The sequence below is a fragment of the Taeniopygia guttata genome, chromosome 1, assembly GCF_048771995.1.
Source record: "Taeniopygia guttata chromosome 1, bTaeGut7.mat, whole genome shotgun sequence".
Lineage (NCBI taxonomy): Eukaryota > Metazoa > Chordata > Aves > Passeriformes > Estrildidae > Taeniopygia > Taeniopygia guttata.
In genome coordinates, this window is record NC_133024.1 from 82,301,177 (window position 1) to 82,327,245 (window position 26,069).

Sequence of the window (26,069 nt, forward strand, 5' to 3'; positions counted from 1 at the left end):
TCCCAATGTGTCAATGTTATGTCAATTCGAAATCAACTCTTATTATTATTTTATAGGCAAACATAGGACTAAAAGACATAGCAGACAAAGCATGCAAAGAATTGACATCTGTACACTTGGTCTGTGTGAAAAATTTATAGTAGAGGAAGTTGGAAATCAGAGTTTCCTAGCAATTTGTGCATGCTGTTGGGAACTTGGAAATTTGGGTTTAGTCTTAGCACTGACACAAGCATTGAGTCAAACAGAATTCTCATTGGCATACGGGATCAGAGAATTGGACAGTAACTTCATGTTCTGTGGAAATAACTCACAGGCACATTCTGACACTCCAAAACACATTCAATTTGCCCTTTAAAACTTTTGCTGAAGTCAGATACAGAGTTTAAATTTCAAGGAGCCCTGGCTATGTAAAAGGTTGTCTACCACCACAAAACTCAGATTATGACCTGGGGGATGCTGCTACATTACAAAAACAAAAGTAATCATACTCAGTGCTGACAGTGGGTGATGGAACCTGGCCCTTCATTTATATGCCTTAATTTCTACAAAAATGGGGACAACAATTCTTACCTAGTTTATAATGGGTGAGGATTAAATAATAGACATTACATATGGTGTTTTGCAAATGAACATTATATAAGTGCTAAGTATTATGATATTAACCAAAATGTCACTACATCTATATGACTCTACAAAGCAAAAAAACTTTCAGTAAATTTTTTTTTCACATATTCCCAAGTCAATAAAAATGAGCCATGGGGTCAGCTGGCTATTTTGGTACAAAAGAATGAAGTATTTTAACTTATTTGACAGTTTAAAAAAAAACAGAACCTATTCTTAATTTATTCTTTCCATTATAAAGGTGCCCCTTTAAGGCATGATGCCTTTTTTATAGTCTTGCTTATAAACATCATTATTCATTTGGTATTCATTCAAGTTATTTTTCAAATACCATACAAATCTTCTGAGAAAGATTCTTTAGCAATCCACATATGCTGAATGGAGGCCTCCTCCAAGGAAATTTTGCTCAGTGGCTGTTGTTTTGATGATCTTGGAAATCTCACACTTCTCAAATCAAAGATTACACAAAGATCAGGCTGGATGGTGATGGACAGTAAATGAGGCTTGGCATGCCTGAGAATCTCAAACAATTACAATATTTTAAACTTTAATAAGCACCTCAGGACCATGACTGTTATCTTCAACCTCCAACCTACTTAAGAAAACAATTAAAACACAAGCAAACAAATAAACAAAAGAGACCACACATTAACAGAGATGGAGTAGATGCTTTGGTACAAATCCCAACTTGTATGGATCACTGGAGCACCACATGATGAATGGAGCCACAGTGACTTACACTTAAAGAAAAGTACAGTCCAATACATGGTAGGCCAGGTAGGATGCCTCATTTCTTCCCAGTGATGTAAAGATGACAAGAAGAGGAGGTCACCTGTGCGTATCATCCAAAACAAGGCAAACCTTTTACACCCCCACTAATGCAATTGGTCCATTCAAGAAAGTAAAGCAAAACCAGTTTTGGCATCAACCCCTACACAGTGCAGCTTTTCATTTCCTTTCATGTTAAATTAAAAGCAAGAGCAGCATGAATCCCCTTGGTAGATTCCCAGTAGCACCCTGCCCCTCTCCCCAGGCTGAGCTGTGGCACCTCCTTCAAAGTATCCTAAGTTGATAAATCATGCCACCTTCTTCCCTTCTGTGGTAGAGAGCAAGACTGTCCTTGAGACATCCATTGAAAGCACTCAGAAAAAAGTAAGAATATTTCATTCTGGAAAGATGTATGCTACACTACCAGCCTTGTTTCATCTTAGCAGGGAATTGTATTCATGTTGCCACTGTGTTTCAAATACCATAAAGAAGAAAATTTCTGAGAGAAATGTACGGGCCTCTTTTGCTGTTTTTATATCTAGTAAAACAACAAAGGCAGAAAGTTATTCCTTCCCATACAATGTGGATGCATACTGTATGTGTATTCTGTAACACTGTGAGATTGGTAGCACTTCTCAGCATCTCACTTGGATGTCTGAGAAAATTCACATCCCAACCCTGTAACTTCAACAAGTTCACTCTATGGAATTATTTGAGGGTAAAAATCACTCCTTCCTGAAAGTCCTGCATTATTTTACAGGACTGCAAAATAATCATGTAAGCCTCTCCCAAATCCTTAAAAGAGGATTTGAAAGGCTAACAGTTAGATTAGAGGTACAGATAACAAGCAGCCCCCACTCAGTCGATAGCTCTATGCCTTTGGTCTTCAACACCATGTATCTAATTCTCCTTCAATGGTTGTGGGTGTCTAGTACAACAAGTTACTTACTTTAGCCTAAACCATCTTTTTACTAATGTTTATTATTTTTCAGATCTGCATTTTAGAAGTGCTAGGATCACACCAAATATTTCTTATTCTAGATAGAATTTCAGACATCATCATGAATAACATTTTACTTACCAGACAATGTTTTGTTTCATTAAGAAATTGCTAGTTGCCTGAGATTTGCTCTGTATTTCTCAGGAACAAGTAATGCTACTTACATATTTTGGCCTTGCTTTAAAAAGGTACTAGACTTTCACAGAGAGGTAAAAAAGGCAGGCAACTTTTATCAGCCCCAGCAAATCCAAGACATTAACTACTTCTCACATAATAAATAGAAGGGAAATGGCGCAATTTTGACATTCCAGAAATTTTGTTTGCTAGAAAATATCAAAACTTGAAGGAGAAAAAAAAATTACAAAAAAGAAGAAAAGTCTCTAAAAATTATCCTAAGCATGAATTTTTGTCCTACAGTAATATTTGGATTTTATAAATATCAGCAAAAGCCAAAAGTAGTAATGGATTGCTAAATGAGACATAAAAAGCAGGCCTAATAATGGTGCTATTCAGAGGATAACCTTCCATCAACACAGACCTTGGTAGTGAAGGCAACAAATAACTATCTTGTTAGATGAAGACAAGACCACTATTTGTACCTTCCTCTCTCCTCCCCAGCAAAAATTTTTTTTAAAATCCAAACCTAATTAGAAGAGAATAAAAGAAAAAAGTAAAACTGGAGAGGAGGGTCAGTAAACCCAGACACTTTGGTAATACAATTTAAAGGACTTCCCTGCTCTCCATCCTCGCTGAATTTGTCATAGTTTCTTTGCTTAAGCATTAGCTTAATACTTGGTGTCCAAATCACAGGCAAAAATTAAAATGGCCAAATATTGAACTTGTCCTCTTCCACAGAACACTTCAATGGATTCTTTTAACTTGTTTGGGTTTGTTGTTGTTTTGCTTTTTTACCTAAAACCATGTGAAAGTGCCTTACAGATTTTTCAGCTTGCTTCCGAGAAATATGGCACATTAAGTTGACTAGAAATCATAGTATCTACCTTTTCCCACACATATAACTTTATCCATTCCTAGAAGACTCGGACTGTCATTTTGGCAAGGAGCTGCAATGCACCAGCCTGAGCATAAAGGATTTAAGTTATGGATCTTGCAGAATTGGTTGATAATGGAATAAGTACGGCTATTTTTTTTAATCTATAATATTTACAGTATTGCACTTTACTGCACTTAATTGCATTTCACTAAAATTAATGCTGCATCAGTATTATGCCTTAAAACCATATGTCCATCTTTGTAAAATTCATTCTTTCTATATCCTGTAAAGCGGTGCAATTCTGATTCAAAGATCTAGGCATCTGGGGGGAAAAATGAAAAACTGACCTGTTTATGTGGCACAATACATCTCTTTGAGTTCACACAATTCTGGCAAACAGGTGCATTTCTTATTGTTCCCATCTTTCAAGTTATCACTAACAATTAGTAAATTCTAGTCTCTCTTTTTTTCTCTTTTCAAAAGACGTAGCCATTTGAGACACACACTTTTTTGTTATTGCTGCTCTTTTTTTTTTTTTTTTTAGGAAAGAAAAGAAGGAAAATAAAAATCTGCCTTGCCTCAGATCTGAAATTCCACATTTAAATTCAAACCAGTTCTGCAGCAGCAGCAGCTCCTCAGTGATGGAAGAGATTCATGGCAGTGAAATAATACTGTTGGCAACAAAGAAATGTCATCTTTAATGGAGACCAGCCCCAAGGATTTATTATTTATTATTATTACTATTTGTTTTGTTTAGTTTTGTTCTAATATATTTCTGATCTTCAAAACGTGTTTAGTTTGACACATGCACAAGGTAGCAAAACTGACAGCAGCAGATGACGTTATGCCGGAGCGATCACTTTTGCCAGGGTCAAAAATCCAAAGTGTCCCCAATGTTCACAGATTAACATAATTTAGAGATCGTTTCTTTTTTTTTTTTTTTTCTCATTTTATGATTTTTTTTTTAACTCTCTTTTCTCTCTCCTCCACCTACTTTGTCCTCCGAGGAGTCTCTGGCGGGCGGGTGAGTGTTTGCTGCTCGCGTGTGTTGTGTCCGGGGGCCCGCGGCGGGCGGAGCGTCCCCGCCGCGCCACGCGGCACCTCCCGGCCGCCGAGTCCCTGGGGCCGAGCGGGCGACCTCGGGGAAGGGGAAAGAAACAAAAAGCAAAACAAACGAACAAAAAAAAATTTTAAAAGAGATAAGGCGGCAGGGCGGCCGGAGCGCTCGCTGCGCGCCCTGCAGCCAGGGAGGAGGAGGATGAGGAGGAGCGGAGGGGCAGAGCGGCGGTCCGTGCGGGTCACACGCCCGCCCGCCGCGAGCACCCGGGGCGGGGTGTGATGGGGGGCTCGGGGAAGCGTGTCAGAGCCCCAGGGCCTCGGCGTGCTTGCGGGCCTTCAGCCGCAGGTCGGCGATGCTGGAGTTCTTGCTGTTGCTCTTGGCGGCGGCGGCCACCACGGCGGCGGCGGAGGCGGACTCGGCCAGGGAGGCGATGGGCAGCCCGAAGGGCGGCGGCGGGAACATCAGGTAGGGCGCGTGGGCCGCCAGGTGCGGGTGCAGGTGCGGGTGTGCGTGGGCCACGCCCTCCAGCTGCAGCTGCGCCTGGACCTGGCGGCGGGGCAGAGACACGGCGTCAGCCCCGAGTCCGCGGCGAGGGACACACAGCCCCCAGCCCGCCCGGCCACGCAGCCCCAGCCCCGACCCTGCCCGGGAGCCCGGCGGATGAAAAGAGCAACTTGTGAGCGGAGTTCCCGCCGCAGCCAGGGCGGCAAACCTCCGCTCCTTGCTCCACCAGGGGTACAGAGACACGCTTAACCCTCCTCCTGGTGGCTTCAAATAAACAAACAAATAAATAAATAAATAAATAAATGCGACCCAACGCACGGGCGCCAACAAGTGCTACATAGCTTTTTTTTTTTTCTTTCTTCTTCTTTTTTTCCCCTTTTTTTTTTCTTTTTTTTTTTTCCCAGGGATGTTTATTTATACCTTGCTAAAAAACTCTTTGGCCGTGGGTCCCTTCTATACCCGGCTAGTGTTTGCTTTGGAGCTTTCTAGACCTACACAAACACATTGGGTTGACTGAGAGATTTCAGCTTCGGGTAGGTTCGGGGAGGAGTGGGGGAGAGTTTATTTATGTATTTAATTATTTTGGTCCAAATATGTCTTTTAAAAAATCAATACAATTAATCTGTCAGCTCCACGTGTCTCCGAGACGGAGAAGGTGGTGGAGGATCCCTTTGGGCTGGAAAAAAATCAATTCCCCGATTAATTGACAAAAAAAAAAAAAAAAAAAAAAAAATACAGAGGGAGGGAGAGTTACAACCGGCTAGAAGCGGGAATGGAATTTCATCACCCTCATCCCGGTTTTCCCCAGCGGCCTTCCCCGGTGGCTGCGCCTCGCTGGGGCACGGACCCGGGCCCCGCGTCTGTGTCTAAGCTCTGCCATTGCCCCTGTCCTGGCTGACCATCAGGGTGGCAAAGCATTTGAGTGCAGGCTTCCCACCTCCGGGTGGTCGCAATCCATTGGAAAAGGACAGATCTCCACAGTCCGCCCGGGAATGAGGAGGGAACTACAGCGCAAGGCTCCGCGTAGTTTTGCCCCTCATGGTTTGGCCCAGCGGGTGGAAGAGCCTCCTCCCGCAGCGCTGTCCGGCGCCAGGAGGAGACCCAAGGCCCCCGGGCCGCTCGGAACCGAGCCGCTCCGTCCCCGCAGAGGGCGGGCGGGCTTGTCCGGGCACTCCCGGGCCCACCCCGCCCGGAGAAGGCGAAGCGGCCCCGGGAGGCCGGTCCGGTCTGCGGGCGGCCCTGGGGCGTGTGCCAGCCCAGCGCCCGGCGGCGCAGGGGCCTCAGCCCCGCCGGCGCCTCCCGGGCCGCGGGACCCCCCGCTCGGTCCCGAGGAGCGCTGAGCTCCCGAAAGCCGGGCGAGGGCTCCTTCACCAAGTTTTACAGCCTGTTTTTAATACGTGCCAACTTCTATATAAATGGCACTTGTAAACGTGTCCGGCTTCCTCCCGTGCAAACGAATGGGGGTCGGAGCTTACTGAGGGAAAGTAAAATAAAACCGGAGCTAACTACCTGTTGGAAAGGCATTCTCAGGGCTCCCATATTCACATAGGGGGCTACTCTGCAGGCGTCTAAATGGCTGGCGGTTCCCAGGATCACACCTGTGGAGAGAGACAGGGCCGGGTGAGTGGCGAAGGCACCCCGGGGCTCCGAGGCCGCCAGACCCCGGCCAGTCCGCACCCCAACCCACCTTTGTGCATCTGGTTTTCCTGCTTTCGGCACTTTGCTCTCCTGTTCTGGAACCAGACCTGTGAAAAGAAAAAGCAAACAAAAACAAAACAACAACAGAAAAATGGAGGTGGCCTAGGCAGCTGCTAAGGGAGCATTATTACAGGAACTAGAGATGGAGGGGGGGTGAGGCGAGTACTGCACAGCTTTGCTGAGGTCTCCTCTCGGGAGCAGTCGAGGGAATGATCTCGAGCCCAGCCGGAGTGAGCCCCTCTGTGATGCTGTGGGGCTGTTTGGACGGGAGGTCCTGATCCTTGTTGTGGTCCCTCAGTTGAACGTAGGAGTTGGGAAGCGCTCTCGCAGAGGCAGAGGCCAGGAGCCTGCCGCGTAGCACCGGTCCCGGAGGGCTCCGTGTCCCCTGGGCAGGCAGTGGCAGTCTTTCTGCCACCCGTCTGGAGCGACACTTACAGTAAGACCACCCGCAGGACGGGTGGGACTCTCGTACCTTTCCTAATCATCTTAAGCAGCCCGGGAAGAGCCAGCGTGTGCCAGATCAGACTCTAGGGTCTGGCCCCCAAGAGACTAGATCTCCTGCCCTCTCCCTAGCTGGAATTAAAATCGATGATCTCTGACAAGATACGAGACACTCAAACCTCGCGAAAGGGTCAGAATCATTCCCCGTTCCCTAAGTGTTAAAGAAAACAAAATCTGCTTCTGTGGACTTCTGGCCAGACAAGAGCAGCATCTTTTGCAGGTTGGGATGTAAAGAAGTGCTCATACCCCTACCCGAGGAATGCCTGTAATTCGATAATGCTTCCCCAATTCCAGCCGTTCTCGCTCAAACAATCGCAGAACTTTGCAGTTGCCACTGCGCTTCCCGCGTCTCTTTTCCAGGGGCATTTCAGACCTTCATTACTTTTCCCCTTCCGCCGTGGTTGATTAATAGCTCTCCCCAAAACATAATCAGAAAAGTGGGCCAAAATATTTTGCGGATCCTTATCTTTTCACCAAAACCTACCAAATACGGACAAACATTGACTTTCACCGCAGATAAAATCTTGTGGCTAAGTAAACACCTACAACCTTTGATGTTCTTGCACTTGCCAAGAGATCATACGGTTAATTAATACTAACTGCACTTCCTACATCAAATTTTCCCTTCAAGCTTTCTTCAATTGCCTTAATGATGGTCATTTACAACGGAGTAATTAGTGCAAAGAAAGGCTTCCGAAGGCATTAATTACCTCGGGTACCTCAGTGATTTTCTTAAGTAGGAATTGGCCTTCTCTGATTTAGCGCACAATTTTTCCTGCCTAGGGTGTCTGTGGGGGCAGCGCGCACCGGGGACTGCGAAGCGCAGCGGGTGCGGACGGACCGACCGACCGACGGACGGACAGGCAGACAGACCGACCCACCCGCCCGCGAATCCTGGTTCCTGTCCCTGACGGCTGTCGCCAGCGCAACCATAACCATGAGCCATACCCATGCCCTCCCCATGCTCAGAGGGCATCGCTGCCGCCCCGCTGCCCTGCACAGCACAAACCTATTTTTCCCTACCAGCAATACGCAAATATTAGCAACGTGCATCACTTCTCCTTTTTAACCGGACCGTTAGGGATTTATACACATGTACATATGTATTTAAATATGAGCATGCAAAATATTATTGAGCTGTAGCGACAATAATACATCTTTTTTTACTGTGGTAAATCCTTGCAGGAAATCTCCTTGTGTGTATTCCCCATGCCCCCCCGCCTCGACAAAGCAGTGTAAATTGTCAGAAGAAATTTAAGCAGCGTTTAAACAACTTCTCTTGCAAATCAGAACATCTTTCAAACCGAAATTATATTTAAATCTGGAAAACGAAGTGGCCTTTCCCTTTAGCTACGAAAAAATAAGGTTATGAGGAATAAAAGTGATGAATTAGCCACTGCATTAAGCGATAATAAATCAGGCTTGGTGTGATTCGCGATCAATTCCAATTAGTCATGAATATGCTAAGTAAAGCACAGTACACTGTTTTAGACAGTTATTTCTTCATTAAGGATCACTCAGTGATTTCTTTCACAAATGCTCTAATCTGATTTCCTTTTGATTTCCATTAGAGACAGTGAATAATGACATTTAATTTAGCCCTGCACCATAAACCCAAAGATATTTGTTGTAATTGAATTACTGCCTGCTCCTCACTATGGTCTCATAACTTTCAATTATAACCCTGACAGCTGGGTGATATGAGTTTCCAGTACAACACTAAAAATAAAAGGTTAATAAGGACTAGCTACCATAGGAGCTTCAATTTATTTACAGCAAATTTCCACGCTAAATTGAAACTATATCCTTTAACAGCAAGGGACAAGAGGTTCAGATAGGAATTAGAGAACAATTCTGAAAGTATTAGGGGAAAAAAAAAAAAACCAAAAAACCAAAACCTTTCCCTTTTCTGCCTTTTTCTTTTTTTTTTTTTTTTCTGCTTCCACTTATTGATTGATATTAACTGTCTGCTTATTTCCTAATTAACTGTCCATTTTCCTTCTTCTTCCTCTTTATATTTATTTTATGTATAGGGATATTTTTTAATCCACACAAACCTCTTTTATAAAATCAATAAATACTTTTTTTTAACCTCGGTCATAATCTCCCCCTGATTTTTTGGGGGGCTTTTCTTTTTTATTCTGTGTCTGTGTGTGGTGTTTTAAGATCTGTAAGCACTTGAAGTACCAATTTTCCTGTAACTATGAACATCCTGTTAAGGTGCTCCTCAGTAATAAAGTACTTGAAAGAAAGAGTGCAGAATTCAATTACAAGTAATTTATTTTTATAGAAACAGTACATCAAGGCCTTGGAAAGATATTACAGAGCCCAAGTAAGAAGATCTGGGAAGATGACATAAGAGTTGATGTCCCCTTCAGCAAAAGTTTAATCTTTTCATTAATTTATATGGTGTGGTTAGATCAATCTTCCAGGACAAAGTAGGCCAGCAGCACTCTGAACCCCTGCAATATTCCCTGCAAGCTGCCATTCCTAAGGCATATGCCTGGCACCATCCCTTGCCCTGCTCAGTTTGTACTGAGAGTCAGAGGAGCTCAAGGGAGAATAAAACCTTGAAACCTTTTGAAAGAAGACCAAAAGAAAAAAAAATCTTAGGTACTCCATTTATTTCAGGATTTGCCTCCAGGAGACATTTGTTTAAAGCCAGGTAGTGTCTTGCTCAGACAAATGCTGGCTGAGCAGTGTGCAATATCGGCTTGCTTCCACACTTAAGGAGGGGCTCAAGCCGACTCCTCTCCCCACTCCAGCTCATGGTCCTGTCTCTCCTCTTCCCCCTGTACCCCGGGAGTGAGGTCAAGGCATGGAGGCCTCCCTCTATGCCCACAGAGCCATACCCATGCCTGTGTGTAGCTACCCTCACACTCCTATAGGCAGATATACATATACATGGCCATCTCTTATCTCCAGGGTGTGAAGGCGTTTTGTTCAGTGGTGGGGTTGCCTTGGTGACTTTTTCTTCTTGAGTTTTAGTTTGGTTTGTGTCTGCTAGGCCAAGTACAGAATTTTAATCTAAGAAGGGATTTCCTTCAGGTTTCTCCTGCTCTGGGCCTGCTCAGAGAGCCACAGGTTGATCTTATTTTTCTAGGTAGATTTTTGTTAATTATTTCTATGTTGGGGTTTTTTGTTTGGTTGAGGGTTTTTTGGGTTTTTTTTTTAATATGACATCTGTTTGGTGGAAGCATTCCCTAGTTGGCTTGGGGGAAGAGGGAGTATTTTTCCTCTGCATCAAACTGAAAATCAAATTTTAAAATAATCAATGTGGAGCCACCCAAACAGACACCTCTGGTGGCCCCAGGACTACAGCAACCCGGATCTATTTTCAAGATTTCGAAGTCTAATTGGCATTTAGCTGTCTCTGAAGTGGGATGGGAGGGACGGGGAGAACCTCCACCAGATGGGGTGGCATGCATTCATACGCTTGCTGTGCGAATCAGAGCCGGCACCTTTCCCCCGGCTCTGGCTAATCCCGTCCCTCAGCACCCAAACTGTCTAGCCTTATTCAGGCGATTGTTTTCTGGCCTTTTTCTCTTTTTTTCCCCCATAATGCCCCCATAATAGAAAAAGCGGGAAGAAAATAAGGATAAAGGGAGAGTAAATGGCACGTTTACAAGGCGGGGGGAAGAAATTAAAAAAAAAAAAAAAAAAAAAAAAAGTTGTTCAATTATTAGAAATTATTAGAGACTTGTCAACACTATCACCTCACAACCACCCTACCCCACACACATACAAAAAAAAAAAATTTAAACTACTTTCCTATGAAATGATAGACACAGGCAGATATTCCCAGAGCAGAATAACTGTTTGGCAGGACAGGTACAGCAGACTTGCAAACAGCTTTCCCATCACACGTGTCACCTCTGCCTTCACCTCCCCGTTCTGCATGAAACGGGGCACTGTGCTGGGATCCGCTGGCTGTTAGGAAGTGAGGTGAGCACGTTTCCAGGAACAGAGCTTTTCTCTTACCTGAACCCTAGCTTCAGATAGTCCCAGCCTCTGGCTTAGTTCCTCCCTCATGAAGGCATCCGGATAGTGAGTCTCATCAAAAAGTCTTTCCAGCTCGTTCAGCTGCTCTAGTGTGAAATTGGTTCTGCTTCTCCTTTGTTTAAGCTTGGTCTGTCCGTCTTCATCTTCTGACTTCACATCTTCCCTTTTCTCTTTGCATTCGTAGATCCCTGCCGGGAGGGGGAAGAAGAAAACGACGCTGAGCCTCCCCTCGCACCTCTTCGAAATTCTCTCACACAGGGGTCTCCCTCCTCCCCTCTTCGGCCCCAAACTCAGCACAACTTGCGGGTGCAGCTGGCGGAGGGGGCAGGAGGTCCCCGGGCAGGCCCGGAGGGGTGAGAGGGGCTGAGCTCCGCTACAGGCTCCGCGCCGGGCAGGGGGCAGCTCGCCCGAGGGCCGGAGGGAGGAAGGGAGCCGCGCTGCCCTGCCTCTCTGTTGCCCCATCAGAAAAACTATACAGATAGATAAAATTTTATTTTCTTTCTAGGGTTAGGAGGAAGCCGTGCCGCTGGTACGGGAAATTCGGGGAAGGGGTTGATAGGAAAATCGCTGGCCCCCCGATACCTCCAGGCAGTGGGAAGAGGTGGGGGAAGGGGGTTTCTCCGGCGACATTTTCTCCCAAAGAGGGTTATGCAAGAAGCTCCCTACCGCCGTCATGATGAAGCCACGATGATAGTATTCGCCTCGTAAAAGAAACTTTCCCTGGGCATGAGACAGAGACCGCCCGTCTCTCTTTTCCTTAACACCCCTCTTTCTCCCAAAATACCTGCCAGCAGGTCGAAACCCCGGGGGAGGCCGTCCTGAGCGGCCCTGTGCAGGACAGCGGGCTCTAGGGCCATGGGTCACTCCCAGCCCCTCCGAAACAGCAGGAACCCTCCCAACCTTCAGGGACTCCAACAGGGCTCGTGGAGAGCTTGCGACCAGAGACAGCCGCTAAGAATGCTTGTCCCGGGCAGAGGGGAGGCTGTGAGGGCAGTGGTAAAACAGTTCCCCTTTTATGCCTTGGGTAGGGAGATTTCTTTTGCTTTGGCATATTATTTCATACGTTTTTATTATTATAATTTTCCCCCCTTTTCCTTAATGTCGGGAGGCCTAAGGCACTGCCCTTCTCTCAAATCCAGTTAACGAAAAGAGGAAGAGATGCTGGAGCTAGGGACACCACTTTAGGCTGAACCGGTTCCCCGGGATCCCCTGCCTGCCTGGGGCGCCCCGCCGGGTGCGCATCCAGCGGAGTCCCGGGACGAGCCTGTCCTTCGTCATGCCTCACTTTCTGGGAGGTGTGGATTTGGGGGGAGTTGCATCTGTGCATGATCCCGAATTAATTCCCTTTTTCCTCACCAAGTACACAGGTATTATATACATATACGCATGTATACACACAGAGAAATGTGCTCATGAACATATATTAACCTATATACTTAGGAGCATCACAAAATGCAAATTATAAACTGCAAATCGTAAATTAATTAAACATAATAAAGCGTCCTAAACTGCATCTGGGCTTAAGTCAGGCCGGACCCAAGCCGAAGCATTCGTTTTCACTTCCGAAATGAAAACTGTCCCTGGTCGTGATCGTTTCCCCGGGCTCTGGGCTGATACTGGCTGCATAAAACTTTGGGAAGGGTCTGGCCTCCGGATGGGGATATTCACTCGCTGGTTTTAATGGCGTTTTGTTCTCATTTCTCCTGTAAAGGGAATCCCTATGAAAAAACGAGGGTGCTAACCCAGCAAATGCCTAGGGAAAATCAGGCGCGTTCAAAAGCTGTCTCTTTTCCGAGGCTACAGCATGTCCGTGATAGGTATAAAATATTAACTAGCATATCGGTGGGACTGAAATCACACGCCGGAATCAGTTGAAATTAGACTGAAACCTGGTATGAATTTAAACTGTCACAAGCATCTCAGCTCTTTCCAACTCCTCCCTTCCATCCCCACCCCCAGCCCCTCTCCGTAGATTAGATTAGCTAAACATACAAGTCAGAATTTCGATTCACGGGGAAAAAGGAAGAGTACTAGAGGGTTTTTTTTTTCGTTCCTTCTCATTCTATTTTTAATTCCTGAAGCTTGCCATGTTTTCTTTTTTTTTTTTTTTTTTTTTTAATCATCACCTGCATCGAATGATTCCCTTAAACTGAATCTCGTCGGTTTTTAATCTCTTGACAAGAAAAGGAAAATAAGCAGAGCTGAGTGGTATTGGCTTATGCAGAAATATGGGTACTCGAATATGGGATTATACCCCGTTCTTCTGTTTGGGGAGCAGGTAGAAAAGAGAAGGATTAAATAAAAGTTTGGGCTGTAAATTAAATCTCCTGTGTTATATTAAACAAGATCAAACAGTAGGAAACAGCTGAAAGGCTGGTTGTTTTTCCCCAACCTATTAACCGGTTTTTATTACCCCAAGCTAGCCAGTAGCTCCCCAGGCAGGTCCACCTGTCTAACTTGCCTAGAGACACTTTCTCAACTTCCTAATCCCCCCGTCCTTTTAATTCTCTCCTTCCCTTGTGAGCCTGTGCGGGATTTTTAGTTGTCTTGCTTTTAAAAATATGCTTTTTTTTTTTTTTTTTTTTTTTTTTAATTATCGTTGTTTGCTTAGAGAAGGGATGGCGTTTTGCCCTTCGTTCGGCGGGGTGCTGAGCTGCCCTGGCCCAGGTGAGAGGACTGGCAGGGGACCGAGGGACCAGTCGGCCGGTGCCTCTCGCCGCAGCGAGGTTCTGTCTCACCGGGTCCGGGCAGCTGTCCCACGGCCAGGCTCCTCTCCTGCTTCTCGTCCCCGCCGGTCGGAGCCTCTGAGTAGGACAGGCTGACCGACCCAAGGCAAAATGTCCAGAGAGAGCCCTCTCCGCCCCCCGCTTTCTCCCAGGACAAGCAGCAGCATCCTGACGGCCCGGAAGCAGGAAGAACAGGTCTCCTAAGGCATTAAACTCCCCGGACAAGGTTTCCTCGTACAAAAATACACAGATAGACAAAAACGTCTGACGTGCTGCGCTGCCCCCTTCCCCCAGGCGAGAGAACGCCTAACGCACCGGATCGATTTCGGATGTGAACGGGGGCTGGCGGGGGGGCAGGACCGAAGTTGTGACTTGTTTTTCACGGCTCACGTTATGCATGCAGGAGTACGTGTTCCTAAGCCCACGTTCCCGCCGCCGCGGGAGGGAGGTGGCCGCAGGAGGGAAGCAGGATGCGGGAGGCGATCCCGCTCCCCCGGCCGGGGCCGGAACCGGGGCCGCGCTGACCACGTCGCCCCCGCTGCGGAGAGCCGGGGGCGGCTGAGGGGGGGACCGGGGTTGCCGGCGAGAAGCGCGGGGCGAAGGGCTTCCAGCCCTGCTCTTACCTTCCGCTGTCCTGCCCGTGTTGAACTCCTTCAGCTTGTCCTTGTCACTCTCTACGTGGTCTTTGAAAAGATGCACCGGGCAATGGTTGCTGCTCTCGGTCATGTCCTGCAGGTTAGAATCAGAGTTTCCAAGCTCCCTAGAGCGAGCCAACCCACTCTCCAAAACTTCCCTGTACGTGATCGTCTCCTTCTTGTTGCCGCTGCCACTGCCGCTGCTGCTCTCTTTGCTTTTCTGGTCAAAAGATTTGGATACAAAAGCCGTAAGTTCTTCCATGGCTGCCCGGTGATCTTATCCACAGAGATCCACTTGTTTTCAATCGGAGATGTGGCCGTCCTCCGCACGCTGTTTTTGCACGTAGAAGATGGGCTGTATAGGGTTAGATCACTCCTGCTGTTATTTATGCCTTTCAATTTGAGATCACACTATTTATACATGGCTACCTCAGCCCAACCCCCAGCTCTCCCTGTCTCCAGCAATTACTGACTGCTCCATAGTCGCAGGCGGACTCCGAGCAGCTATCTCCCCCACCTCAGTCCAGCAATTGGCTTTCTTTTCATTTCATCACTCTTTGGCATCTTTGCACCTTGATTTAGGGAGGCAAAGAGGCAACAGCGAAAAGGAGGGGGGGGGGGGGGAGAGGAAGAAGGAGAGAGAGAAGGAGAGAGAGAGAGAGACAGGAATAAAAAGGAGGGAGGGGGGAAGAGGAAAACATGAAAATAGGTATCTACATTCTGTAAATGGGTTGCAGAAATGAGAGTCGAAGAAGACTTAATTGATTTTAAGGATATCCTGTGCGTGGCAACACTGTGAGTAAAAACGGACCCACAGCTAACCAAATAACTGGGCTCCTGCAATTAAATGTATCGCTGTCGAGAGGAAAGGAAAATGAGTGTTCAATAAAAAAGGTAATGAATAAAAAGCCGGAGAAGTGCATTTTTTGTAATAATTGGAAATTCTACCTGATTTGCTATTTAGCTAATTTCTCTTAATTAAACGGTCAAAATAATCGGCGAAACAAAAATGATGCTTTAAAAGTGTTGCCTGCTCTGGCTGGCGGTGGATGGGTGGGTGCACGGAGGGGGACGTGTGCTGCAGCAAAACAAGTTGCGAGGTTCCTCGGAGATCCGTGTCGGTGTGTTCGGAGGATTTGGAGTGGGCTGTTTGGCTGTGGGGTATCCATAGGTAGGGAGTCTCTCCAGATGTATGCGAACATTGCAGGATATGTCTCCTTGTTTATTGTTATTATGTTGTCTGAAGGTACTGTAGGGGGAAATTATAATCTAAAATGTTTCTCTGGATATCGAGCTATCCTGCTGCATGGAGCAGAGGAATAATTTGTTAACACGGGAGTGTGTACACGACAAATAGAGCATTAAACCTTTTTTTTTTTTTTTTTTTTTCGCCCCAACGAAACATATCCTGCTGGATTTAACATAGAACTCGCAATAATTTTCCCACCTTGTTCTTGGTAGGCTGCAGTTATTTTTGTTGTACTCCTGGAATAATTATTAATCTGTGCGCTTGAATAGCTGCCTGAAATTCGTCTCCAGATAACAGCGCCGGCATTTCCAGCGCCTCTCCGCACTGTTTGATCCCCATGCGGGGCCGATTTCCCAGCTATTTATTTCTGTCTCTTCTCTTCGGGCTTTAACGCGAAGGGTTATTCGGGATTTGGAGGAATTTTGTCTTCTGGTCGTTTGGCTTTTTACGTCCTAGTTCCCCCGCCTCGAGTTTGAGATAATCAGAGCTCATCATCACTCCACCCTCTGCTCTGAATCGCAACCAAAGCAGGCTCCTTGTTGGAGAAAAGGGCCATTGTTTCTTTTCCGGGGGTGTGTGAGACTATTCTGAAAATTAGCAGAACACTAAAACACTAAAAATACGTTTAATTAATCCAAAGGTGCTCCCAGCACCAGAGTTAACACTTCCACAGGAGGAGGGGAAAAATAATAATCGAGGAAGCAATTAATAAAGGGCTTTAAAAAAAATCAATCTCCCCCTGTGCGAATTTAAAATGATTATCTAGCGGACAAGGATTGATCATTTGATCTCGGCACTGCGGATATCCCTGACATTTATTATATTGTCGTGTCTCGGTGGCATCCTTCCTCCAGAGTTCGTTTAACGAGTGAGGGAGCGGGGGGAAGCCTTACAACTTAACAAACAGGTCTTGTCATCGCAAACGCCAATCAAATCCGAGGCTCTAATGTATATCACACGGCACCACATAAATAATAAAGGCAAACGATAGACGGGGAAGTAACGTATGGCTGAGGAAAGATCCCGGCACGACACGCTGCTTGTGCCTCTCTCATGCAGTCTGTGCGTGCAAGGGCTCGTAGAGGATTTTTGTGCGGGCTGGTGCGTGGTGCGAGGGAGTCACGGACACGCGGGGCCACCGGCACTCATTCCCCCGTGGGAGAGGCTCCGTACCGGGGCTGGCACCCCGCCGCGGAAACTTTCCCCATCCCTCGGCTCGAACGGCACCGATCCCCACCGTGCCCAGTCTCCCTCTGCCTCCCTCGCAGCAAGCAGCAATCAAGGATATTTACTGACTCCGCGTCCCCAGCGCTGGAGAGGCACGGTGCGCGTCGGCTTCCCCGAGCTCCTGGGGCTTGCATCAAGTCCGCGGGATCCCCTCTTTCCTCCCGCTCGCCCCCGTCCCGCTCTCCTCCCCGCAGCTCCCCCCCGCGCCCAGCCCCACGCCTGCAGCCCCGCCAGCGCGGGGCCACGCTCCTCCCGGAGCCCCCCGGCGCCTCCTGCCACTGCCGGGGCTCCTGCCCCCGAGGACAGGGGCAAATCCAAGCGCCCTCGGATAGAGTGGGGAGAAAAGCCTGTTCCACATCACTCCCTCCCTGCTTCCCAGCAGCGCCCGGTGGGAAGGTTGGTTGCTTCCCGCAAGGCGCGGGGCGCAGTTCGGCGCGGGGCAGCCACCGGCGCTCCAGTGGCGCGGCAGCCCGCGGGCCACCGCCACCGGGAGCCCTCGACGGCAGCAGGGAGGCCACCGGGGGAGAGCCTTGCAGCCTCGGGGAACTTGCCTCAGACTCGCTCCGAAAGAGAAAAGAGAAACAAAGCACCGGAAAGGGAAAGGGAGAAAACCGGGAAAATAATAATAATAAGCCCAAACAAACAAACAAAAAAGGACCAGTGCAAAGCTCAACTCTCCCGGGGATCCGACCTCCACCCCACGCCGCAGACCCTCCCGGGGCAGGCGGAGGAGGGCGCAGAATCGCGGGCATCCCCGAGGGCACCCACGGCCCCACTGAGCAGCGGGGGGAGCTCTGCGAGGGATGCCCGGCCCGGCCCGGCCCGGCCCGGCCCGTCCTGTCCCAGCGGCGCGGCAGGGAGCGGCGGGAGGCGGCGAGCACCCCCGGGCCCCCCCACTTTGCGGAGCCCGCGGCTTTGCGGGGGCCTAGGGCAAGGTGGTGCAGGTGGGAACAAAACTGGGGGGCAATTTCGACCCCACTAAAAACTTTGACGGTGGGTTCAGAGAGGAATTACCTTTATTGCTGCTCCTGATAAATGGGCTGGGGAGGAGGGATGCAGGGAGGGATAAAGGGAATTTGGGGGGGGGGGGGAACTGCGCCTAAATGCCATTCCTTTTCAGGAATGGAACTCCTGGGACCTTGTCGCAAACCTAAAAAGTCACCAGCGCTCCTCGGAACTTCCCTCTGCCCCCGGCTCACCGCGGCACCCTGGGTACCTCTTTGCGGTGCCACAAACCACCCCGCTCTCCCCGATCCCCCCGTGCAGGACCGGCCATCGGCAGAGCAGCGAGGGCTGTCCCGACTGCCCGGCTTGCCGGCTCACCTGAGGGCACCATGCCCCCAAATCTTCCTCCTCTTCCCTCCCTATTGCCCTGGGGAACGGACAGGAGCCCTCTGCCTGCCTGGGGGTCCTAAGTGGACAAAAGAGGTGGCCCGTTTATTCTACCCCTCTTCCTTTCCCCACCGCCTCCCCATCGGGGCTGATTGCTCCCCACAGAGCCGAGCCCGCCCCCTGGCTGCCCCCTCCCTAAAGCGAGAGGGGGCATCTGCGAGCAGGGCAGCGCATAGTGCGGACCCTTGGCTGCAGAGGAGCGTTCATTTAGCGCGGTATCAATCCATGTGTGATTTTTTAATTCCTCTTTCAAAGGAAGCTCTCGACCATTGTGGTTTTTCTCCGAGTTAAACGAGAGGAACAATAATGAATGAGTTTAAACGTTGCATTAGCTTCAAATATATCCGAGGCAAAGTATTGAATTTCATATTTATAGGAGGAATTTACGTTTGTACATTTACTCATGGTATGACGTAGGGCGAAACTGATTTCCTCCACCTTCCCCCCTTCAGCTTATTTTGGTCGAAATGGGGCAAATAAGCAAACAGAAAAATCATCGGTTTAATCCACGTTTTAATAAGCGCTGACCCGAAGAGCATGATTTTGTTGAGTAGATAACTGAGTTCTCTCTCTCTCCATCTCACTCCCTCCTTCCCTCTCTCTCTCGTGATTAATTCAGGGACTGTAATCATGGACATTGTACATCAAACCTTTCTGCTCACGCTACAGACTCCTGCAGATCTTTATTGGTTTACATGAAAGCGAGTAAACATATTTCAGAGGATGCCCTTTCAATCTGGCTCCATTTCCACAGCACATAATTCCAAGGACAATTTGTTTTAATAATAAGAATGGATGCAGTGTTAATGGTTTTCAATTTGTGTTAAAAAAATTAAATATTTATAAGTATCGATCGAGGGTTTCAGGATTTTACAGACGTCTTAACACATTTCATAGATGGGATTTTTTTTTAATTTAGAAACCTGCGTCGTATTCTCTTTTATGCTGTTTATTGATTTAAGCAGCATCCGTGTCTCAAGCGAGAGACTAATAGATTTTCATTAAAATAGGCTCTCTTAATCCTGATTGTGAATGGATATGATTGATCCATCCAGCACACTACACATCTATAATATTAATAAAGGGCATTATCATGGCAGGATTTGCTTTTCCGTCATCAGAGAACTTTTGTTTTTTCCCCTTCCTTGCAACCTTAAAGATTTATTTGGGAGCTGTAAAATAGCCCACAGGAGGGAGACGCTTGGGCAAGAATACATTTTTATATTAGATTTTTTTTTTTTAGTGGTTTTAGTGGAAAGATTTTTTTTTTAATTTACAAACTGCTGTGGCAACATATGGTGAAAATTAAACTGCTTGCCCGGCAAATCTAATCTTAAAACATTTATGTTAAGTTTTATTTTTAGAAAAACATTTTTAAAGGAGAGGAAAACAATCTTGTGCGAAAAGTAAAATAAAGAACATTTGAAAGGCTATAGTTTAAACTAACAATAGCCTACTTCACTGGCTGATGTTGCTGGACTGGTATCGTACCTGATGAATATGTTACGAAGTGGTCGGGACAGCAGCGGCTACAGTAATTAATGGAGTGTGACAGAAATGCTAAGGGCTTAATTGTCTTTATTCCGACTTGCAGTAACGTAACCAAAGGGATACATTAATTCAGTACAAAAACACATAAATGCTCTCCTCTCTCCTAGACCAAGGTACAAGCAAGCACACGCACTCACACGCGCACAACATTTCTTCCATATCACATCATTTTTTTTTAAATATATATAAAGCTGTATCTTTCCAGCAACATTAATTACTTATATATTCATTACAGGGAGACTAGACGTGTTCAAATCCTCATCTACTTTTACTTCTGCAAAATTAAACATTCACGAGGTGAATTACAATAAGCAATTGCCTTTGTGTGTAATTAATTACGATGCAGTGGGCCAGCATAATGGGCGAGTAGTCCCCTTGCTTTCAGTTGCCCTGGATAACTCGAGCAGAATAGGAAGAGTCTGTGGAGGGAAGGAAAAAAAAAAAAAGGAAAAAAGTTGAGAGCTGAAAAGTTTGTACTGAATTTAGCAACACGAAATACACACAGAGAGAATTGTTTGCCTTCTCTAGTAATGTGCGAGGGACGCTGCAATTTTGAACTCTGTAATAATGATTAATAAGTCAAAAGGGCATATTTTTCTTTTATGGTATGCAGTGCTCAAGGGAATATTCCGTGTATGTCTTTAAAACGAAGTAGGAATATTTACACACATGCACAGAGTTAGCAACATCACCAAAGAAAGAAAAAACCCACGAATATTTCAGAGAACTATTACATTTTTTCAATTATTTCCCAATGAGTATTTCAATGAACTGTTACATTTTCCCAATTCACAAGGAAGATTTATGGGATTATTAAGATTTCTAGTGGAAATATTATACAGTGGAAGTTTATCGTCTCTCAGGGATTGTACACCATTTGATATCAATTTCCAGATGTTATGATCTTTTTTCAGAAAATAATTGAGTATATTAACTTCTTCCCTACAGAAGACTATTTAGGGCTTTATTTATTTATTTATTTACTTATTTACTTCTTCAGTTAAGGGCACAACTATTTTCCTCCCACTCCTCCCTTACAGAACAAAACTGTTGAAACATCGGAGTAAACTTCAATCAGATAACAGTTTAATACTCGAGGGAAGGAATTATTTATTTGCCACTTTATTGCGAGCAGAATCCCGTGAATTTAGCCATGTTTTACAATAGAAACAAGGTACATCCGAGAGCGCCCGCCTGCCGATGTGGTGCCCCCCCGCCGTGGGCAGGGCGGGAGGCCCTGCGCTCTCTCTCGGTGGGCGCCGGAGCCTCCGCGGGGTCGCGGGGCTCTGCCGGGGCGAGGCGCGGGGCCCCGGCCGAGGGACCGCAGAGCCAGGGCACGTCAGGGAGGCCACGCGTGTTCCCGAGCGCCACGCGTGCTGCGCTGTCCCGGCGGTGCCCGAGCGAGCCCCGCGGGCGGGCAGCGCGCACCGCGCAGGGCGGGCCCGGCGCACCGGCGCGGCGCGCACGGACGGACGGACGGACGGACACAGCGGCCCCGCGGCCCGCGGGGCTCGCCCACAGCCGCGGGACGTCCCTCCCGCTCCCTCCCCGCCGCTCCGGCCGAGGCTCCGCCGGTCCCCGCTGCCCCGGATTCTGCCCGGCCCGGCTCGGCCCGTCGGAAAAGCGGAGCAGCAAGCAGAAGCTTTGTAGCTGCGCCCAGGAGAGGCGCAGGGCAGTCGCTGCCCCCGTGTCCTGTGCCCAGTTTTACAGCCTGCGGCTGGCCGGGGTGTCCCTTCCCCTGAGCTCTCCCTCGAGCCCGCGAGGGAAGCGTGGGTGCTGCCGTGGCATCTCCCTCGGGGAAGGGTCGAGCTGTGTCCCGCTGTCCCCGCTGAGCTGGTTCCGGCCCCGGCTGCCACCCCGCAGCTGCGGCCCTGCGCGGACAGAGAACCCCCGTGCCCGGCCAGAGCGAAGTTTTACCCCAAAAATAGGAATTAAAGGCTGTGTCGAGCTTCAGTGCCCCTACAAGGCGAGGTGGGGAGAGAGGGGGCTAACATTTCACAGGTTACCACACCTCACGTTTTATCGGGGTAGTTAAAGGGAATAAAAGAAGTGAGGGAGAAGGAGAGAGAAAGAAAATCAACTTTAAGAGACTCTGGGTTTAAATAGCAGCCTTTGATATTTTGACAGCAAAATGGAAAACACTTAACAGGAGTCAAGTTTTGATGTCTGAGGCTGGCAGCGCCCCCTAAAATTATATTGTCCTGCCTGCTGCTTCAAATTGGACCCAGGACCTTATAACGTCTCTCCAGGTCTTTATCTGCAGCTTTTCTGATTGCAAAACCATAACTGTATCATTTTACACCAGTCAACTAAGCAAGGGTCAGTGGAATAAAATCCACAAAGTGCACACACATACCAGCTCTACAGCTAAAGCAGTCTGTTCTTTGCAAGTTGTAAAGGCCTGCAAATTAAATACCAATTACTGGAAGCAATAAAATGTTTTTTATTGCAAGAAATCTACTTTAAACAGAAAAGAATAGTCGTTTTATTTTGAGGAGGGGGACAGGGGGGCAGCTCACAAAGACATATATTGGCAGAGAAAGATTATATACAGTGCCTGCACGAGGCCACAATGGAGACATTCTATGGCCAGCAGCAAGCAGGGCTTCTCCCGGCAATGTACAGAGGGGGTTCTGCAGAGGTGCTTATGATAGGGATTATTGTAGGTGAGACTTGGGGAGGTGGGAAGCCGGGGAACAGTAGCTCTAGGTAGGAGCAAATGGTGCAAACAAGTTATATGACAGCAATCCGATGTGCTTTTGAGGTCCTTTCCAAATGAGGTACTAAGGGGTTGGTGATGAAAACTGCCTTATGTCTCCTCCTTCCCCTGACCACTTTTTCTCCCCTGCTTTGGGGAGGAATGGGTTACTGGCTTTCTGTCTTATGAGCACGAAGGAAAAGGCTCCCAATCTCCTACTGTGCTCTCTGGTCCTCTCGGTGGGGGAGCCCTCTGAGAGGCAGCAAGGAAGGGTGCAGCTCCACACCAAGACTGACATTTTCCCACAAATATCCTCAACTTTCTGCAAAGCAAAATGATGTCAGTAAACCTGTCAGTGGGAGGAATGTTTACACAGATGAGATACCTTCAGCTTTGCCTGAGTTCAGGTCATTCACCACAACACAATCCCGTGTCTAGCACAAGGAAAGACGCGTGGAAAGTAGCCAAAAAGCCATACTTTGGCAGAGGAAAAGCACTGTGATAAGTGATATTACAAACCTCACTTAATAAGCTCATCCCTTCAACTGCATATTGAAACCTCTCTCTGATACATGCGTCCCACTCTTAATTTCCCTACTGTTTCATCATTCCCAAAATACCCCATCCTTGTGGTTTACCGTTATGCTGTGCCTGTGCTTCACCTTTGGCTTCTCTTAACACCAGGAACTGCCTGTGAATGGGACAGATCAGCCCTTGGGATCACCTACCACGCATGGTGGGTCATGACATTTATGCAGATGGGCGTTTGTGTGGTACTGCTTTAAACAGGCTTTGAATGAGTGAGGTTTGTTTTTTTTTTCCAATGACAAAAGCAATTTGAGGATTGCAAGCTTGTTTCTTAACATGACCTCATTCTGAGTGAACTAGATTCTCCCACTGACCAGAATGTATTATACACATCCAGGCTATAGCAAGATCTTCCGAGCTAATTACCCACAAGCGTGCCAGGCTTTCTGTGGATGAATTTGATTTAGAAATGCTTGAAGACTAGATTTGATTAGACTTAAAAACACAGGGAAAGCTGAAACTCTGCCATGTGGTTTATGGCCCCTTCAAAGCTTACCTATGCTTGCCATGTGAAATCTACAAGTTTTGAAATGAAAGATTTAAGTGCTCCATTGCTGCTTGTGCTGTAAGGAGAGCAAAGGTGCAGGCAGGCACTTGGCCTGGCCTAGAGGAGCCATCACCACAAGAACTTGGGTGATGGAAAGGGCCCTGGAATGGTGCTCACTTCCAAGAGCTTCCAGAGATGATGGTCCTGAGGTAACTGGGAACTGGTGGGGTCTACCTCCAGCACCAGTGGAAAGAGTGATGCTGCTGGGCCTGCTAGCACCAGTAGAGCAAAAGTGAAATATTTTCCTTCATCTGTTCAAAATGGAGGGGGGGGGGGCTTGGGTCTTGTTTTCCCAAATGATAGTCTTTTTTTCTCACTTGAACTTTCCCTTCACCCCTGAAGCAGGAAGTGCCCTGCCAGTAGTTGCCCAGGGTTCACTCACAAGGGCTCAGCAGCTCAACAGTAAAGATGTGATTTTCAAGAACTAGTTGGGTCTCCTGATATCAGCCCCAAGGAAATGAAGGCCCAGGGCTGACATCTGCAGATCCCTCTGCTGCACTGGGTCCTCATTTAATGCTGAGTGAGAAAAAACTGCGGGGAGCAAAAAGTTTAATGGCATATCAATGCTGCTCTGTTGGGGACAGGAGGTGAGAGTCACTGTTAGAGACAAGAGTACCTATTCCGTTTTTTTTTTTCCTTGAAGAGGGGAATTCTGTCCTCAGCATTGCTGTAAGTAGGACTTAGGCTACTGCACACCAAAATAGCAGTGTGTGCTCCCGTTTACACCCCTTGCTACATGTCCACACACACAAATATTCACCCATTGACAAGGCTGTGGAGGTTTCTGGTTTTGTTTAAAAATTGGCTGCCTGCAACCTCCCCTTAGTTCCTCTGGGTATGCATGAGCAGCTGTGGAGAGCTGCAAGGCTAGCCAACAGACCTTGTAGCCCCCACAGATGTCAATTAGTTTCTCTCGGGCTTCCTTTGGATACACTCAGCTCTTGAGACCTCCATGTGCTGACTTATTTGTAAAGCATGAGTTATTCACTAACTCCGTGTTACTAATTAGAAGATTAGCAGCTCATGGTGGTTCGCTTGCCTGCTGCAGGGAGGTTCCAAGGAAACCCTCGTACAGACCACGCTGGAGGAAAGCTTCGATTGATTAGTGTGGTGGAACACTCCTGCTTTACGCATTAAGGAGCAACTGGAGGGATATGAAAGGTTTTGGAGACCCTGAGTGCCTTTCCAGGCTTGGGTAACCCAGAAAGCAGTCTGCTGCAGCTGCACCATGCTGGATTGGTGAGAGCTGGCTGGCTGCTGGTGGAGTCCAGCCCAAGTATGGGGGCCAAAGATTTCAGGAAAACATGCAACAAGCCTGTGTTGGGCTGTAGGAGAGGGGGGCGGAAAGTCTGCATAAGCCCTTCTGGCAACTAGGAAAAGACAAGGAGTTGGGTCCTAAAAGTGCAAGGAGGAAGAGAACAGTTAAATACATTGCCTCTAGACACTGCAGCCTTTTAAACTAGTTAAACTGACTGAAATCCTCTGGGAATCTGTTTTAGAGGAGGCAAAATTGAGTGCATCTTTAATTTGCCTAATTTTCATCATCCTATGTATTTTTGGATCCTCCCTGTGCTAATGAATCCTTGCTGCGTTCACAGGGAGTGAAACTTGTTAATATTAGCAGAGGTCACCATGGCCTTTCTGCGAGCCATCACTGTCCTTCCCGTGACTCGACCAAGCGCTAGCGAGGGTCATGCCAGGGAAGGAGGAGGGTCAGCTCAATCTGCCTGAAGTTTAACCACTTGCCTTTGATAGAAGGCACACTTTGATCTAAGGTGTGGCATGAAGTGCAATATATAGTTAATATTTATAAGCTTATGTACAGAAAAAAAAAAAGAAATAAGGAGTCAGTAACAGGAAAGTCTTGGTGCAGATAAAAACTATCAGTGTAAATAGGAGGCAAATCTGGGAACAAAAGGGGGTTTGGTGATGCTGCTGCTGATGTTCTGGAATATCTGGGGTTTGTGATCTGTGACCCTGCCAAGGATTTCTTGTGTGCAGTTAAGTCACTTCTTCATCTTTGTCTGCTACAGTTTCCTACCAGCAGTGTGGGAATTAAATAGAACATTTTGTCATATCTTAATTTGTCTGCATTATCTACACAATCTAAAACGTTTAGGGTATTGCTTCTATTTTTGTTGTGTCTACTGCTCAGCAGTTGCATGTTCCTGGAATTCTTAGGCATTTTCCACATCACAGATAATAAGTTTAACAGGTTTCTCTCTCTCTTTTTTTTTTTCCATGCCTTTGGCCATAGAGCTCATCATATCTTGTTCTCATAAGCCAAATGCAGGAAAGTATCTTCAGA

The 26,069-nt window shown here is 47.3% G+C and overlaps 1 protein-coding gene across 1 annotated transcript; it reads right to left on the reverse strand.

The window, feature by feature from the left end:
• Positions 1–4,074: 4,074 nt before the first annotated feature.
• Positions 4,075–14,904, reverse strand: SHOX (SHOX homeobox). Its single transcript, XM_002197967.6, has 5 exons — positions 14,498–14,904; positions 11,128–11,336; positions 6,635–6,692; positions 6,457–6,545; positions 4,075–4,989 (listed from the first exon to the last, which is right to left on the reverse strand). The coding sequence occupies exons 1-5, from the start codon at positions 14,769–14,771 to the stop codon at positions 4,744–4,746; spliced, it is 876 nt and encodes a 291-aa protein (XP_002198003.1). The 5' UTR covers positions 14,772–14,904; the 3' UTR covers positions 4,075–4,743.
• Positions 14,905–26,069: the final 11,165 nt, after the last annotated feature.

Coding starts and splice junctions, on each gene's coding strand:
- SHOX (XM_002197967.6), bottom strand. CDS start 14,771: ATGGAAGAACTTACGGCTTTTGTATCCAAATCTTTTGACCAGAAAAGC. Junction 11,337..14,497: donor CACGGGCAGGACAGCGGAAG/GTAAGAGCAGGG, acceptor CCCTCCCGGCAG/GGATCTACGAATGCAAAGAG. Junction 6,546..6,634: donor GGAAAACCAGATGCACAAAG/GTGGGTTGGGGT, acceptor CTCTCTCCACAG/GTGTGATCCTGGGAACCGCC.